The sequence below is a fragment of the Scyliorhinus canicula genome, chromosome 21 (genome assembly GCF_902713615.1).
Source record: "Scyliorhinus canicula chromosome 21, sScyCan1.1, whole genome shotgun sequence".
In the NCBI taxonomy this organism is placed as follows: domain Eukaryota; kingdom Metazoa; phylum Chordata; class Chondrichthyes; order Carcharhiniformes; family Scyliorhinidae; genus Scyliorhinus; species Scyliorhinus canicula.
Window position 1 is genome coordinate 61518685 of NC_052166.1, and position 17003 is coordinate 61535687.

General features: G+C 46.1%; 1 protein-coding gene across 9 annotated transcripts in view; it reads left to right on the forward strand.

Annotated features, from left to right (window-relative positions):
* The window catches only part of si:dkey-21e5.1 (potassium channel subfamily T member 1), a 401511-nt gene that overhangs the window by 242781 nt on the left and 141727 nt on the right, over positions 1–17003 (forward strand). For all 9 annotated transcript variants that reach the window (XR_005458485.1, XM_038781761.1, XM_038781755.1 and 6 more), the window contains 4 exons: positions 817–876; positions 4286–4360; positions 11210–11293; positions 13019–13113. Coding sequence is in view for 8 of the 9 variants with exons in the window: in XM_038781761.1 (XP_038637689.1) it covers positions 817–876; positions 4286–4360; positions 11210–11293; positions 13019–13113 (314 nt within the window). In the remaining variant the exon portion in view is untranslated. The remainder of the gene's footprint in view (positions 1–816; positions 877–4285; positions 4361–11209; positions 11294–13018; positions 13114–17003) is intronic.

A 17003-nucleotide genomic window follows, 5' to 3' on the forward strand; every position in this document is an offset into this window, starting at 1 on the left:
GAGACGCCCACATCCCTTGAAAGAATGAAACAAATTATGATTGCCATTATAAAGAATCAAATATGACTTCCTGCGGTTGGAGAAGATAAAGTATGAGTTAAGGGGCTCTGCAGGGGGGTTTGGGAAAAGGTGGAAGATGTTTGTGACCGTTTTTGAGGAGCAGTTCATCGCGGGGGTGGGGTGAGGGGGGTGGGGGTGGTGAAAAAGGGAAAAAATCGATACAGACTGTATAGTCGATTGCTGGGAAATATGTTTCCCGGGGTGTTTATTTGCTGTAACCTGTTTTGATACATGTTTGTAATAAAATACATTTAAAAAAATAAAGAATTAAATATAATTATTAAATTAAATGTCATTATGAAGAATTAAAGTTATGAAGAATAAAACAAATTATGATTGCATTTATTCTCACCATTATTCTCAATGTAAAATCCGAGCCATTAAAAGGACCCTGTTCGTTTTGCAATTCAATATCTTTGTTGTCACTTTTCCCAATTAAATCACATGGTGTACAGTCCAGTACATTTGAACAAACTCCACTGTCATTTGTAAAACATTATGCCGTTTGCAATGTGTGAGAAAATCTGAACGGGACTTACAGGCTTGGGCCAATGTTCACACAAAGAATACAATTGTATTCTGGTACAAATAGAGAATGAGAGAACCTTCCTCAATATGGTGAATACTCTTCTGTTCATTTTAATGTCAGAATTGATGTGGATGCAAAGTGGAATTTTGTTTTAAGCATTGCGCAATGTGGAAAAATAAATCAATTCTTAAGTGTGACTTTGCATTTTATTTATCTAATCCCTGTAGGTTTCAGTGGCGTTAATTAGTTTCCTGGAGACTATGCTCCTCACCTATTTAAGCTACAAGGTAAGACTCCACATTACTAATGATTATCTTTGTAAGATGAATTATTCTAAGCCAAAATTCTGATGAAACAATGAAGGTTTTTTTTTTAACCTATCGATTTCTATATGGTGCATCATTGAAGGTTTCACCATGTGCTGACCTTTGTTGACAGATTTATGAGCCCTTAATGTTTTTTTCTGCCCTCAGGATTTAACGTTCAGATCATCAGGGTCACTTTGCTGCCAAACATAAATACATTTTATTTGTTGTATGTTGAGTGTCAGAATGGTGCTTTGTTACATTTGTCCACCCCCCCCCCCCCCCCCCCCCCCCAGTGCTATAAGATCCCTGTGTAATGCAGTGACCAGGGTGCAAACAGTCCTCCTACGAAGGCTGAGTGAGATGGTCATGCGATATTTTCCTCAGGGAAGTTTGGAATTCAGAAGATACATTTTAACTTTGTGCGCATTAAGAGAGAGTTGACTTTTATTTTATCTGCCCGGGCAGGATTTTAAAAAAAAACTTTTTTGGAGAACACAATTCTTTTTTTCCAATTAAGGGACAATTTAGCGTTGCTAATTCACCTACCCTGCACAGCTTTCTGGGTTGTGAGGATGAGACCGAGGAGGATTTAAAACCACATACCCAGCAGAGAAAATGCAGGTATCCAATAAACAGCACCAAGATGCATTCCGTTATCCTTTGGTTTAAATTCGATATTTAGAAATGCAGAACTATTATTTGCAAGGAGTAGGAAGCATGACCGGGAATCTCCCTTCTGGAGACTATGTCTCCACGTCGGCGGGAGAACCGGCGGCAACCACTCCGGCGTGATTCCGCGCATGCGCAGACAGGATGGTATATTTTGGCGTATGCGCAGAGTGTTCTCTTCTCCGTACCGGCCATGGCGGAGCCCTACAGGGACCGGCGCAGAAGGAAGAAGTGCCCCCACTGATCGCGGGCCAGGCCACCTCGCCGAAGCCCCCCACCCAGCCAATAGAACGGCTCTAGCCTGACTGTGGCGGCGCTGGACACAGTCCGCTGCCACCACGCCGGGTTCCCGACCACTGAGACCACACGTCCTCCGCACGGTCACAACTCAGCCCAACGGGGGTGAGGCATCGGGGGAGGGCCTTCAGGTAATGTCCTGAGGTTGTCCCAAAGGCGTGCAGCGTACGGGGTACTCCTCGATGACGCCGTTTTGGAGGGGCCGGAGTATCCAAAAATAGGCGCCGCCCCCGATTTGGTTGTAAACAGGGATTCTCTGCCCAATCTCCGATTATGATATGGGCATCAGGCAATGGAGTTTCCCGCCCATTGTGCTTGATTTGATAAGAATTGTGAGGATTAGTAGTTCATTAGCACTGTAGAAATGTGCTTCACCCTTAAATTGGCCCTTAAGAGGTGGGGGGGGGGGGGGGAGGGGGGGGGAGGGGGGGGGGGGGCAGGGGGGATTCAATGTTTGGATCACAAAGGTTTTTGGAGAACCAAACAGCCCATTTGGTCGAACGGGGATATGCCGGTGTATCTGCTCTGCGGGGGCCTCCTTGCACCTTCCATCACCTAAACCTATCCAAGGGCGGGATTCTCCAGCACCCCTGTGGTGAGTCCTCCCCCAGGATCTTCCGGTCTCGGCAAAGTTGATGACGATTTACAAGCTGTGCCGCCGTTGGGGAATCTGCAGGTCCAGAAGATCGTGCCGGTGGGGTGGGGTGGGCTGGAGAACTCCACCCAAAGTGTCATGTTTTCAGGAACATAGGACTTGGGGGCAGCCCCTCGAGCCTGATCCGCCATTCAGAAAGATTGTGACTGCTCTGGCTGCGCTCTCAATTCCACTTCCCTGTCTGCCCCCGTGACCCTTGACTCCCTTGCCTATCAAAAATCTGTCTAACCTAACTCAGCCTCGATTAAATTCAATGACCCAGCATTCACTGCTCTCTGGGGTAGAGAATTCCACAGACCCAAGACCTTGTGAGAGAATGAAATTCTCTTCATCCCCAGCTTAAAATAGTAGACTTCTTATTTTTTAACATAGAACATAAAGTGCAAAAGGAGGCCATTCGGCCCATCGAGTCCGCACCGACCCACTTAAGCCCTCACTTCCACCCTATCCCCGTAACCCAATAACCCCTCCTAACCTTTTTGGTTACTAAGGGCAATTTATCATGGCCAATCCACCTGACCTGCACGTCTTTGGACTGTGGGAGGAACCCGGAGCACCCGGAGGAAACCCACGCAGACACGGGGAGAATGTGCAGACGCCACACAAACAGTGAGCCAGCGGGGAATCGAACCTGGGACCCTGGCGCTATGAAGGCACACTGCTATCCACTTGTGCTACCGTGCTGCCCTTTTAAACTCTGTCTTCTGCTTCTAGTCTCTCCCACAGGAGACAGCCTCCTGGTAACTACTCACTCAAATCCCCTCAGGGTTTTGTATGTTTCAATAAGGTCACTTCTCATTCTTCCTCAACTTCCTCCCGCATGGTGCTTTGTCTGTCTGCTCCTGAAATGCATCATTTAGTTGATTATCTTAAGAACAAAGTGACACAAAGGGCTGATCACTCAGCTTGTCCTTCATCTTATTTGAGATCAATGCACATTTTAAATTTAAACAACTGTTAATTGGACAGAAGAAAATAAAATTATGGGATATAGGGGCTCTTGATTCAGATCGACTACACTCATAGTTGAATAGTATGCTTTGAAACCTCTTTAAACTACTTTCCAAAAATCTATATTGGGATCACAGGGGGAGCAGTTTTGGCCACAATATTATCGCTCTTGAGATGATACATTTTTCAGTACAGTGTCAGCCTGAGAAAATCTCAGCTCCTGTTGCAGACAGCGACTGTGAAAACCTTACCAAGACTGGTGCAAAATTAAAACAGTCCAATAAATAATCTCTAAAAATGAATCAGTTACAGGGCACAGTCCTACCTCGGGCACATGGGAGATTATGGCATAGTGATAATGCCATTGGATTGTTGTTAGAACAGATGCCCAGTCTAAAGCTCTGTGGGACACGACCCAATTGGCAGCATGTGGAATTTAAATTAACAAATCTGGAATTATAAAACTAGTCTCAGTCATGGTGAACATGAAACCATCATCAATTCATGTAAAAACCCATCTGGTTCACGAATATCCTTTCATAGAATTTACAGAGCAGAAGGAGGCCATTCAGCCCATTGAGTCTGCACCAGCCCTTGGAAAGAGCACCCCACTCAAGCCCACACCTCCACCCAATCCCAGTAACCCGACCTCACCTTTTTTCCCACTAAAGTGGGAAAACGAGCACTCCAGCATTGTGTAGCCATATCCGTAAATTTACATTCGTTGTATATTGAATTTCCGCGATTGGAAAAGCTAAAGAGAAATTGTGAAACTCCATGCAGAATTGCTAACGGATGCCATGTTGATCTTTACAGGGGAACATCTGGGAACAGATTTTCCGAGTATCATTTATCCTTGAAATGATCAACACTGTTCCTTTCATTATCACAGTAAGTCATTGCAAAATATTTACCTTTGCTTTTTCGCAAGCTTTTGACTCCGTTGCTGTAAGGTTTGAGAGTGGCAGCTGTTCAGAGAACTGCAAAACGACTATTGATTAAGACCTTATTCTCCACTAATTTGAGTTAGATTGAAGCAGTGTATAATCCAACCCCCGGTGAACAAGGCACACAAAACTCCCCCAGCTCAAGGTTAATTTGCATTAAATTGGGAGTCTCGCTCAAGGAATTACTGGTGTGGGTAACGGAATAGTGTTATTCTGGTGCAATAGGAGGTAAATAGGATTGAATGGATGTTAATCCTGCACCTTTCTATGCTATACTTAACTTGATAGGCCTGTTTTGACACGGATTTCATTGCTCAGCGTGAACCTCCTTCGTCACAATACTGTAGCAAAAGGTGTTTAGAATGGTATGTTGGGCATGGAGAGACCAGGGAAGAGAACACTACAAATTGAAAAAATGTTTTACACTAATCAGGCTAGTTTTTTATTTACAGTTTATTTTATGTAAAGGTGGGAGAGACCCTTGCTCTGATTTTCCAAATAAAATGTTGTCAGGGGCAGCACAGTGGTTAGCACTGCTGCTTCACAGCGCCGAACACCCGGGTTCGATCCCAGCCCCGGGTCACTGTCCGTGTGGAGTTTGCACATTCTCCCCGTGTCTGCGTGGGTCTCGCCCCCACAACCCAAAAAGATGTGCAGGGTAGGTGGATTGGCCACGAGGTGGCTGGTTCAGAGACCACCTTGGAGGTACGAAGGGTTGGCTGAGAGGGTGTAGTGAGAGACTGGAGATGGCAGACCTACTCTGGCCGCGCGAAGAGGGTCATTCATCTTCTTCCTGCACTGCTGCCTCACCCTCTTCTGGGGAGAGCAGGCACTCACCATGGCAGCTACTGCCTTCGAGGTGGGGGGCGGGGGGTGGAATCCCTGCCAGTGGGCCTCCTCCCTGATTGCGGGTACAGGACGTCCCACCTCTGCTGCACACCATCCAGGAGTCTGGCCAGGGCTCCCTCTGTCAAACAAGGTGTTGTTGTTAATACTGCCATCCCCTCTCATGGATCTGGAACAAGTGCTGGGTTATCTGGAGTTTCCCAGTCACTGGGTTTTCACAGGGTTAGGGAGGGCGGCAAGAGCACGCCGTCATTCCCACGGGGAGAAAAACTTTTCTTAAGAGGCATAAGATTCCGTGAGAAATCCCGACATTCACTCTGTTTTTCTCGCCGGGACCGACACTTGCTTTTGGTAAGACTCTGACCACAAGTCTTGGTCCACCAAACTTTTTTTGGAATTACTTCATTATCTTTTCAGCGTCTCCCTGTCAATGACTTACACATCCTGATTGATCAGTCAATCAAATCTTTGGGATGAAACCAATCACTGAAACTAACATTAATTGTGCACATGTAACTTTCCCATCCATAGAACCATAGAATCCCCACAGTGCAGAAGGAGGCTATTCGGCCTATCAAGTCTTTACCGACTCTCTGAAAGGGCACCCTACCTAGGCCCACTCCCCCCACCCTATCCCCGTAACCAGACCTGACCAGCACAACTTTGGACAATTTATCATGGCCAATCCACCTAGCCTGCACGTCTTTGGACTGTGGGAGGAAACCGGAGCACCTGGAGGAAACCCACGCAGACACGGGGAGAACGTGCAGGCTCCACGCAGGCAGTCACCCAAGGCCGGAATTGTATCCAGGTCTCTGGCGCAGTGAAGCAGCAGTGCTAACCACTGTGCCACCGTGTCGCCCTCTGAGGGTGCCCTCCTTCAATAGATAACTCCTTCCATTGTTCGCTCCATAAATTACCATTTATTGTGGCTATCTTCAGGTTCGCAGACATTGAATTTCTATAATATTGTCACACTTCTGTTGGTCAGTAAGAAGTCAAATGACACTCCAGCTATAATTTCAGTTGCACCTATAGTCACTCAAGGCCTTGTCACTTGTCACAGGGTCTCAAAGGGATAATCAAGTGGGATACGTTTCCATTGAAATGTTATTGAACACAATTAAATGGATGTAAAGAGAAATAATTAACAATCCCATTTGATTGATCTTTTGCGATACCTTCTGAAAGTTCCTGCCGCACTAGATTTCTGTACATATTGGGCGGCACGGTAGCTCAGTGGTTAGCATTGGTGTTTCACAGCTCCAGGGTCCCAGGTTAGATTCCCGGCTTGGGTCACTGTGCGGAGTGTGCACGTTCTCCCCATGTCTGCGTGGGTTTCCTCCGGGTGCTCCTGTTTCCTTCCACAAGTCTCGAAAGATGCGCTGTTAGGTAATTTGGACATTCTAAATTCTCCCTCCGTGTACCCGAACAGGCGCCGGAATATGGTGATGAGGGGATTTTTGCAGTAACTTCATTGCAGTGTTAATGTAAGCCTACTTGTGACGATAAAGATTATTATTATTACTTTCTACAAATAACACTTCTTCTACTGGAGGGTAAAAAATTTTCCCTTCATATTTACTCCTTGGCTTTTATTAATCCTAAGATTAAAAGCTATAAATGTATGAGTACCGGATGTGGCGGGTGCTTTAATAAAGTCATCATGAACTCCACTGTCAAGCTGTAATAGTGTTTTGAAAGACTTTTCACCATGGCAACAGACACTGTGAAGCCTGCGTTGCAAAGTGTTTTTCAAGGATCCTGTACCCTCCGTGAACTTGGACGCTTTGTGTGAATCAGGCTGATGTAAATATCACCCATTCAGTATCTCAATCCAATCATTAATCTGTAGCAATTTAAACCTTCGTCATCACAATTAGGGCTCTTTGTGTCCAGTCAATCACAGTAATGTCATGGGGTCCCAGCTCTTGTAAATCAAGAGAACATTTTTTAAAAATCATTTGCCCATGAATGTGGGCATCACTGACAAGGGCACGATTCTTTGCCCATCTATCAGTGCCCTTGAGAAAGTCGGGGGGGGGGGGGGGGGGGGGGGGTAAGGTGAGCTGCTGGGTCACTGTCTGTGCGGAGTCTGCACGTTCTCCCCGTGTCTGCGTGGGTTTACTCCGGGTGCTTTGGTTTCCTCCCACAGTCCAAAGACGTGCAGGTTAGATGGAACGGCCATGATAAATTGCCCTTAGTGTCCAAAAAAGTTAGGAGGGGTTATTGGGTTATGGGGATAGGGTGGAAGTGAGGGCTTAAGTGGGTCGGTGCAGACTCGATGGGCCGAATGGCCTCCTTCTGCACTGTATGTTCTATGTTCTATGTTCTCGAACCGCCGGAGTCCATGTGGTGTAGGTACACCCACAGTGCTGTTAGGAAGGGAGTTCCTATGATAAAGAAGGAACGACAATAGATTTCCTGGTGGGGTAAGGGAGAAGGTGACCATTTGGATCCAGAATTGGCTCAGTGACCGGAATCAAAGAGTAATGATTTTTTAAAAATTATTTAAAGTGCCCAATTCTTTTTTTCCCAATTAAGGGGTAGTTTAGAGTGGCCAATCTACTCCCAGTGCTGTTCCACAGGGCTGAGTTTCGAGGCCCTTGCTGTCTGTTGCAAATATTGATTAGACTTAAATGTAGGTGGCCTGATTGGGAAATTTGCAGATGACACAAAAAATGGCCGTGTAGTTGATGGTGAAGAGGTCGGCTAGCTCAATTGGCCAGACGACTGAGTTATAATGCACTGACTGAGGTTACTGTGAAGAGCCCTCACCTTCTCAACTTTGTCCCTCGCTTGAAGTGTGGTGACCTTCAGGTTAAATCACCACCAGTCAGCTCTCGAAGGGGAGAGCAGTCGATGGCCCTCGGGGCCTGTTGAGGATAGCGGTTGACTCCAGAATGATATCAATGATTCGGTCGAGTGGCTGGAGAAGTGGCAAATGGAATTTCACCTGGAAAAGTGTGCGGGAATGCATTTGTGGAGGGAAAAACAAGGAAGGAATTACTCAATAAACTGGAAGATATTGAGAAGGATCGAGGAAGTGAGACACCTTGGGAGCGCATGTCCACAGGTCCTTGAAGGTGGCAGGATAAGAAAACATATGGGCCGTGATCCAATTACCGCGCTGCGCCTGAAAGGCAACTCGCCGTGGTGCAGCGTGGTTCATGGCCGATAAATGCCAGGAGAGCCTGCTCCCAGGATCTACCCAGCTCGCAACGCCTGCCGAGATCCAACGGGATCTTGCGAGTGGCTGCAATGTAAATCCCGCCCATTGTCACCACGTTACAGGAAGGGCATAATTGCTGTGGAGAGAGTGCAGAGGAGATGTACAAGAATGTTGCCAGGGCTTAAACATTGCAGCAATGAGGAGAGATTGATAGGCTGGGTCATTTTCTTTAGAACAGGAAATGCTAAGGGGTGAACTAATTGAGGTGTATAAAATAATGAGGGACCTAGAGAGGGTAGACAGGAAAGACATGGTTCCCCTCGATGAGGGGCCAATACCAGGAGGCATAGATTTAATAATAATAATCGATTATTGTCACAAGTCGGCTTCAATGAAGTTACTGTGAAAAGCCCCGAATCGCCACATTCCAGCGCCTGTTCGGGGAGGCCGGGATCTAAGGTGATATGAAGAATTATAAGAGGGGACATGAGGGAAAGCTTTTTCAGCAAGGGGGGATGGGGGGGGAGGGGGGGGGGGCATCGCCTTCACTGCCTAAGTTGATGATTGAGGCAGAAACCCTCAACTCATTTAACAGGTCCCTGGATCTGCACCTGAAGCACTGTAACCTGAGAAGCTACTGGCCAGGTGTGGACACAGTGAGCTGAATGGCCTCTTTATGCACCGTAACCTTCCTGTGGTTCTATGCTATTGCAAAACTTGGAGCGGAATTTACAGGTGGTAGAGTTTCCATGCGCTTACTGCCTTCGTTTTCCTAAGTGGTAGAAGTCACAGGTTTGGGAAATGGTGTTGACGAATCCTCAGCAGGTGGCTGCAATGTCGATAGAACACAAGACAGCCACAATGCCACGGTGGAGGGGGGGAATGGCTATTTAAGGTGGTGGATGGAATTTTGGACACACTAAGGGCAATTTATCATTGCCAATCCACCTAACCTGCACATCTTTGGACTGTGGGAGGAAACTGGAGCACCCGGAGGAAACCCACGCACACACGGGGAGGATGTGCAGACTCCGCACAGACAGTGATCCAAGCCAGAATCGAACCTGGGACCCTGGAGCTGTGAAGCGATTGTGCTATCCATAATGCTACCGTGCTGCCCAACGGTACAGTGCTTGACAAACCACTGCTGCGATCTAACTGAAATAAGCTAATGGTCACATCCTCTTAAAAGATATATTCATATTTTTGTTTCCTTGATAGGCTTGAGTTATCATAAATGCAAAATGCATGGACCGACATTTAAAAAAAACATTTCCAATTAAGGGGTGATTTAGCGTGGCCAGTCCGCCTACCCTACGCATCTTTGGGTTGTGGGGGTGAGACCCACACAGACAAGGGGAGAATGTGCAAACTCCACACGGACAGTGACCCGGGTCCTCGGCACCGTAAAACAACAGAGCTAAGCACAACACCACCGTGCATGGGACGCCATGGAGGTTCAACATGTTCACGATCCACGGGCGGCACGGTAGCACAATGGTTAGCACTGTTGCTTCACAGCTCCAGGGTCCCAGGTTCGATTCCCAGCTTGGGTCACTGTCTGTGCTGAGTCTGCACGTTCTCCCTGTGTCTGCGTGTGTTTCCTCCTCCCACAGTCCAAAGATGTGCAGGTTAGGTGGATTGTCCATGATAAATTGCCCTTAGCGTCCAAACAAAAAGGTTAGGTGGGGTTACTGGGTTACGGGGATAGAGTGGAGGCATGGGCTTAAGTGGGGGGTGCTCTTTCCAAGGGCCGGTGCAGACTCAATGGGCCAAATGGCCTCCTTCTGCACTGTAAATTCTATGATTCTACATTGTAAAGAGAACTGATCACCTAACTCAACACAGATCAGAGACTGAATCTGTAACCTGGCTGACTGTGTGACTTAGTTCCATGGTAGTCAAGTAAAAATGAATTGTATTTAGCCAGTGACTTTCACAACCTCCGAGCACTATACAGGCAATGAAATACTTCCAACCTGAATTCAATTCCCTCTGACTCTGGTCTTTTTTGCATTTTTCACTTCCCCTTTACCCTACCAGTGGCGCAGAACCTTCAGCCATATTGCTTCAGCATTCCTGATCCCTTTTGTAAATCTTTCCGCTCCTGCACTCCTCATGTTCCAATTTACAAAGCCCAACTTTTCAACCAGGCTTTTCAGACATCCCCCTTTTAATTTATTTATTCATTCATGGGATTCGTGGGCATTTATTGCCCAGCCCTAATTGCCCATGAGAAGGCGGTGGTGGTGAGCTGCCTTCTTGAACCGCTGCAGTCCATGTGGTGTAGGTACATCCACTGTGCTGTAAGGGAGGGAGTTCCAGGATTTTGACCCAGTGGCAGTGAAGGAATGGTGATTTATTTCCAAGTCAGGATGGTGTGTGGCTTGGAGGGGAACCTGCAGGCACTGGTGTTCCCAGGTATCTGCTGCCCTTGTCCTTGGATAGTGGTTGTTACAGGTTTGAAAGGTGCTGTGGAATTGGCCTTGGTGAGTTGCTGCAATGATCTTGTAGGTGGTACACACACGGCTGCCACTGTGTCGATTGAGGTGGAGGGAGTGAATATTTAAGGTGGTGGCTGGGGTGTTTTGACCTGGATGGTGTCCAACTTCTTAATAGTCATTGGAGCTGCAAAGCCTTGTGTCTATTTCCATTTGTGAAGCACCAAGAGGTGTTGTTTCAATGTTAAAGGCACCAGTTAACTCAAACTTCTTTTGCTTATATTGTCTTGTACTTTCCTCCTGAGTGAATCTGTTCCCTTTCCATATATTGCAGATTTTCTGGCCACCCTTGAGGAACCTCTTCATCCCAGTGTTTCTCAACTGTTGGCTGGCCAAGCATGCACTGGAGAACATGATTGTAAGTGACTGTGAATCCATTTATATCCCACCTCTTGTAGGTACTTCCAAGAACTTCACTTCACATTTCTGGCTCCAAAAATAAACCAAGATTAGATTTTTGAAAAGAAATTCACGAAAGTAGCCTGGTCTCACTCAGGAGCAACTTTGTGGCTGCAACTGACCTGCGTCATTAAACACTTCAGATAGGAAAATACCACACGTTGGGAATAGACAACATTTAATAAGAGGAAAGACTGGTTAACAGTTCGGGAGTAGACACGTCGTCAAGAATGATCTTCTTTCCAACGTTTGCAGCTTTTCTTTCCACATCAACATCTAGTTTTTGGAAAGGCACAACTTGAAAGAATAGGCATCACTATATACATCAGAATCTATTCATTGATGGGGGGGGGGGAGCCATGGAGGGGCAATGTGGGACGTGAGCGAGCAAGCGATTAATACTCACAGATCGGGGTGAGCTAATTTATGACCTCTATTACATTGTGCAAATTTTTGGAATGAAAGCCCTCCTTGATTATTTGCATAAGAGCAGGGGAGATAAATACAGTTCGGTAACCAGGCAACATTCACTCTTAACTAACGGATTGGAAACAGAGCTGAACTCACTGTTCTGGCTATTATATTTGTCCGGTTCATCTGTTGATGTTAGTTAGTCTTTATGTTTCCAAACACTCAGGCTGTATTTAAAAGTGTGGTTTGCTAGCTGCTCCTCTTCATCAATTTCTGAATCACAGTGCAGCAGAGATGGGCGGAGTTTTACATTTGTCTCGAGGAGAGTACGAATCCTTTCCCACCAATTAGCTTCAAATTGGCCACTGGTTGACATACCGTGGGGTTGGAGTTTTTGCAAACCTCCTAGTCAGAAAGTTGTCAGTTCAAGGGTCACTTTGGTGGGAGGGGAGGGGATATATTGTCGGATATTTTAACTAATGTTGAAAACCTCAGGGCCGGACACTCGAGCACATTGTCCAGGCTACACTCCACTGCAGCAATGAGAGAATGCTCAGCTGGAAGTACCCAAATTTTGGAATTCTCCCCACTGGCACTAGGTCAAAGGAATTGCACCTGGTGCCACGTGACGGCACAGTGGTTAACACTGCTGCCTCACAGCGCCAGAGACCCGGGTCCAATTCCGGCCTTGGGCAACTGTCTGTGTAGAGTTTGCATGCTCTCCCCGTGTCTGCTTGGGTTTCATCTGGGTGCGCTGATTTCCTATCACAGTCCAAAGATGTGCAGTTTAGGTGGGTTGGCCACGCTAAATGCCCCCTTAGTGTCCAAAGATGTGCACGTTAACTGGGGTTACAGGGATAGGGTGGGCGGGTTGGGCCTAGGTAGTGTTCTTTCTGAGGGTTGGTGCAGACTCTGAGTAGCCTCCTTCCGTATTGTAGGGACTCTGTGGATCATGCCAAGCCTGGATTCCTTCCATGTCTTAATGCAGTAACAAGTACAACAAGATCCCAATTACACATATTGTTGCACTTGATTGTGACACACGAGCACCTCAGGAGAGAACATTAGAGGTTGTGACACTCCAAGAACCGAACATATTACATATTTAAACCCAACAGAGCCAGCACAAGCTAATTTGTGAAGGAGAGAAATAAATCTATGCATGTTGAAAAATACAGTTCCTTGGTGCTGACTAAAATATATTTGGACAGATTTGTCTGAGGTGGTTGGTATTTATCTTTGGATCTTCAACAGAATTTTTTTTTCTCTCCAGAATGATTTGCATCGAGCCATTCAGAGGACACAGTCTGCCATGTCTAATCAAGTTTCAATATTGATTTGTACCCTGCTGTGCCTTGTGTTTACTGGGTGAGTTTTCTTTTCATTAATTATTGGATATATTTCTGGACATATTAATTATTGAGGTTTCTTGCTGTCGTGGTTTGATAACACTTTTATGACAGTGGGAATAATTAGAGGTAATATAATAAGACCATAAGACATAGGAGCAGAAGTAGGCCATTCAGCCCATTGAGTCTGCTCCGCCATACAATGAGATCGCAACTGATCTGATATGATGATTCTCAACTCTACTGTCCCACCTTATCCCCTTAACCCTTTATTCCCTTGCTGATTAAAAATCTGTCTATCGCAGACTTGAGTATATATTTTTTTAAATGTTCCAATTAAGCAGCAATTTAGCGTGGCCAATCCACCTACCCTGCACATCTTTGGATTGTGCGGGTGAGACCCATGGGGAGAATCTGGAAACTCCACATACACAGTGAACCGGGGCCGGGATCAAACCAGGGTCCTGGGTGCCGTGAGGCAGCAGTGCTAACCACTGTGCCATCGTGCCACCCCAGCCTTGAATATACTTAAAGACCCAGCCTCTGCAGCCCTCTGCGGTAAAGAATTCCACTCCTTACTCTGAGATTATGTCCTCTGGACCTAGACTCTCTCACAAAGGGAAACAACCTCTCCATCTACCCTGTCAAGCCCTCTGAGAATCCAATATGTCTCAACACAGTCGTCTCTCATTCTTCTAAACTCCAGTGAGTACAGGTCCAATGTCTTCAATCTCCCCTCATAAGAAATTCCCTCCACACCCGGGATCAACCGAGTGAACCTTCTCTAGACTGCCTCCAATGCCAGTGCATCTTTCCTTAGCAAAGTGGACCAAAACTGTTCACAGTATTCCAGTGTTGCTAAAGTCTTGGCAGAAAGACTCCTGGGACCACTTTTAACAATCACATTTTGGAATTCCTGACATGCAGCACTCCCACCACTGGTGGCGCTCTGGGTGAGTCGCATGGACCTGCCTGCAAATTCCTCCAGCGACAATAAACTCAGCTCAAAGAGATATCCATGGGCAATGTCATGTGAGATTCATGAGCGTGCATGCACATGTTTGTAATATATACAGCTATGGATCTTTGAAACTGGTTGTCGGCAATGAAACCTCTGAGGGTTCTTATTTAATAAATGACAGAGGATTTTATTCCCGTGAAGAAGTAGTTTGTTCCTGGATGGCAGTCATAGACAACCAGTCAGTTCTAGTTCTGTAATTAGTAGAATTATTTCAGCTCAAGAAATGTAACTATTTACGATCTTTGTGGAAGAGATTCTTTTGCCGATTCCTCCTTCTTTAAAAAAAAGATAGCACAGTGTGAAATGTTTCTTAATATATTGACATGAGCAGTTTGACTACAACAGCCGGCTGAGATACTGATCAACAATGGTCATGGGTTTATGCCTTGTCTGTGTTTAGCTGTGTCGCTGGGTGTCTGGTTATTTTGAGCACAGTAAGAAGTCTGACAACACCAGGTTAAAGTCCAACATGTTTGTTTCAAACACTAGCTTTCGGAGCACTGCTCCTTCCTCAGGTTTCATTCACCTGAGGAAGGAGCAGTGCTCCGAAAGCTAGTGTTTGAAACAAACATGTTGGACTTTAACCTGGTGTTGTAAGACTTCTTCCTGTGCTCACCCCAGTCCAACGCCAGTGTCTCCACATCATGGTTATTTTGACTTGGGGAGGGGGACAGAAAAGCCACTGATTGGGATTTCCTGGTGCTGCTCACCCCGAGACCCTGAATTCCCACCCAAGATCAACGGACCTTTCGATAGTCTGTCAAATATTCCGCCCGCGGGAGGCGATACCCGAGACTGGCGAGATAAGAAAATGTACCCCATCATTTCTGGTCCTGATCGATGTCTACTTCCCTTCTCTCCATCCTTGTATGGACATCAGGTGAAGATGACATTGGAATAAGAACAGAAAATGCAGGAAATATTCAGCATCTCTGACAGCATTGAGTCAGAGAGACATTATGCCATTACAAAGGGAGGCCATTCATCCCATCAAGTCCATGCCATCACTTTGTAGTCAATCCCATTCCTCTATCACGTAGCTCTGCAAGTTTATTTCCCAAGAACCATAAGAACATAAGATATAGGAGCAAAATTAGGCCATTTGGCCCATCGAGTCTGTTCCGCCATTCAATCATGGCTGATATATTTCTCATCCCCATTTCCTGCCTTCTCCCCATAACCCCTGATCCCCTTAATAATCAAGAACCTATCTATCTCTGATTTAAACACACTCAGTGATTGGCCTCCACATCCTTCTGCGGCAAAGAGTTCCACAGATTAATCACCCCAGGCTGATGAAATTACTCCTCATCTTAGTTTTAAAGGATCACCGCTTCAGTCTGAGGCTGTGCCCTCTGGTTCTAGTTTCTCATACTAGTGGAAACATCCTCTCCATGTCCACTCTATCCAGGCCTCTTAGTGTTTGGTAAGTTTCAAAGAGATTCCCCCCTCATCCTTCTAAACGCCATTGAGTACAGACCCAGAGTCCTCAACCGCTCCTCCTATGGCAAGGCCTTCATTCCAGGGATTATTCTTGTGAACCTCCTCTGGGCCCTTTCCAAGGCCGGCACATTCTTCCTTAGATAGGAGGTCCAAAACTGCTCACAATATTCCAAATGGGATCTGACTACTAGAGCCTCAGAAGTACATCTCTGCTCTTGTATTCTAAGCCCTCTTGATATAAATGTTAACACTGCATTTGCCTTCTTAACTGCCAACTGAACCTGTATGTTCACCTTTAGAGAACCCTAAAGTAGGATTCTTATGTCCCTTTGTGCTTCTGGTTTACAAAGCCTTTTTCTATTTCGAGAATAATCTATGCCTCCATTCTTCCTACCAAAGTGCATAACCTCACACTTTTCCATATTGTATTCCATCTGCCACTTCCCTGCCCATTCTCCTAGCCTGTCCAGGTCATTCTGTGGCCTCTCTGCTTCCTCAACACTACCTGTCCACCACATTTGCAATCATTAATCGTCTCCGCTTCCACCACCCTCCTAGACAACGAGGTTTAGGTCATAACCACTCACTGCGTAGAAAGATTCTTCCTCATTTATCTTCTCCCCCTCGCCCCTCACCCCCCCCCCCCCCAACCAATATCTCTTGTTCATCCACACTCCCTAGTCCTTGTACCATCAAATAATGGGAGCATCTTTTCTTTGTCAATTTAATCTAAAATTGTCATGATCTTGTATACCTCTGTCGCAAAGAACAAGCCCAGCCTCTCCAACCTAACATTTTAGCTGAAATTTCTCATCCTTGTAACTATTCGGGAAAATGAACCCTCCCTGTACCCTCTCAAGGACCTTCACATCCTTCCTAAAGTGTGGTGCCAGAACGGGATGCAGTGCTCTAGCTGCGGCCTAACCAGCGTCTGTGGAAAGAAAATTAAAGGCTGGGATTTTCCAGTCCCTCCCGCCGTGGAAAGAGACCGGAGATTCCTGCCCAAAGTCAAGTGGGCCTATGGCTGGACCATCAGATTTTCCAGTTCTGCCCATATTGATTCCTGCTGAGGGCGGGATGGGAACATCTTGGCCAGAGGTAACATTCCCGGTCAATGGACGTTCATCAGAAGTCTTCTGATGGAAGGTCAATGATCTGAAGTGTTAACTCTGTTTTTCTTCCCCACAGATGATGCTCGTCCCCCATGAGAAGCTTCAGTATTTCCTGTTTTTATTTCAGATTTCCAGCATCCTCAGTATTTTGCTTTTCTGAAGATACAGTTGAGTTTCGCCGTGATATCTTTCAAGGTCAATTGCTTGAGGCCACCTAATGTCTAGATACAAACATTAGAAATGATTGCTTGGGTGATTACGTTGCTTACCTGTACAGTCAAACAGAAGACTATCATTTAGTAAATTGATGTGGAGATGCTGGCGTTGGACTGG